At 47.2% G+C, this 979-nt stretch overlaps 1 protein-coding gene across 1 annotated transcript; it reads right to left on the reverse strand.

Annotated features, from left to right (window-relative positions):
- Window positions 1–98: 98 nt before the first annotated feature.
- On the reverse strand, window positions 99–620 carry Pmar_PMAR016228 (Pol polyprotein, putative; the record flags this gene model as incomplete). Its single annotated transcript, XM_002764579.1, has 1 exon — window positions 99–620. A coding segment is annotated over one exon (522 nt), but the record flags the coding sequence as incomplete, so codon positions are not given.
- Between the last annotated feature and the right edge of the window lie 359 nt (window positions 621–979).

The raw sequence follows: 979 nt of genomic DNA on the forward strand, positions 1-979 counted from the left end.
ATCTCCTCGACGTTATCAGGTTGAAGAGGATCAACCTTGATATGATCAACACTTAGAACCTTAACCCGTCTTGTCGGAAGATGAAATAAGCGAACAACCTTGATAGGATCGGTAGAGCCTATGATCTGAGTAATAAACCAATTAGGCTCCCACATAGGGGAGAGCTTAGTAGGTCTCTGATGCTTCATCAGCCGTAGCAGAACACGGGCACCAACAAAGAATCCTTGCGGGACAAGGTTCTGATCATAATGCCGCTTAGCATTACCCGCTGCTTGAGTAATAGCCATATCGACCTGATCCATTAAGTAAGCACGGACAGCATCAGTATAGGCCTCATAGGTAGCAGGGTCAAACATGAGATCTGTGGCAGCCATTGGCATAGGCAAGAAATCCGAGGGAGGATCACGAGCAAAGATCAACTTATAGGGGCTGAACCCAGTAACCGAGTGTATAGAAGTATTGTAAACCCAAAGTAACGCAGGCAAATGGGAGACCCAATCAGGGATCCCAATATGACGACGTAGCATATCCAGCAACGAACGATTAAATCGCTCTACCAGTCCATTACCTTGAGGATGGTAAACGGACGAGCGGGATCGCTTAATACCCAAAGCTTCCATAACCCGATTAAAGAGGGCAGACTCAAACTGGGCACCTTGATCAGAGTGAATACGGACAGGCGGGCCGAACTTAGAGAAGAGGTTTAAGAGATGAGGTAAAGTCTCTTCTACCGTAGCACGCTCTAACGGATAAGCTTCAGCCCACTTAGTAAAGTAGTCTTGCAAGACTAACAAATACTTTTTACCGTTAACCGCAGGCGTGATCTCCAAGTAGTCAACAGCCAAGGTATGCCATGGCCTTCCAACCGGTACCGGTACCAAAGGAGATGGAGTCGGACGACCAGCACGGGCAGCAAGACAACCAGGGCACTTCTGTAGGTACTCATTAATATCGACATGCATATTAGGCCAATAAACCA

This window comes from Perkinsus marinus, assembly GCF_000006405.1.
Source record: "Perkinsus marinus ATCC 50983 genomic scaffold scf_1104296976984, whole genome shotgun sequence".
In the NCBI taxonomy this organism is placed as follows: Eukaryota; Perkinsozoa; order Perkinsida; family Perkinsidae; genus Perkinsus; species Perkinsus marinus.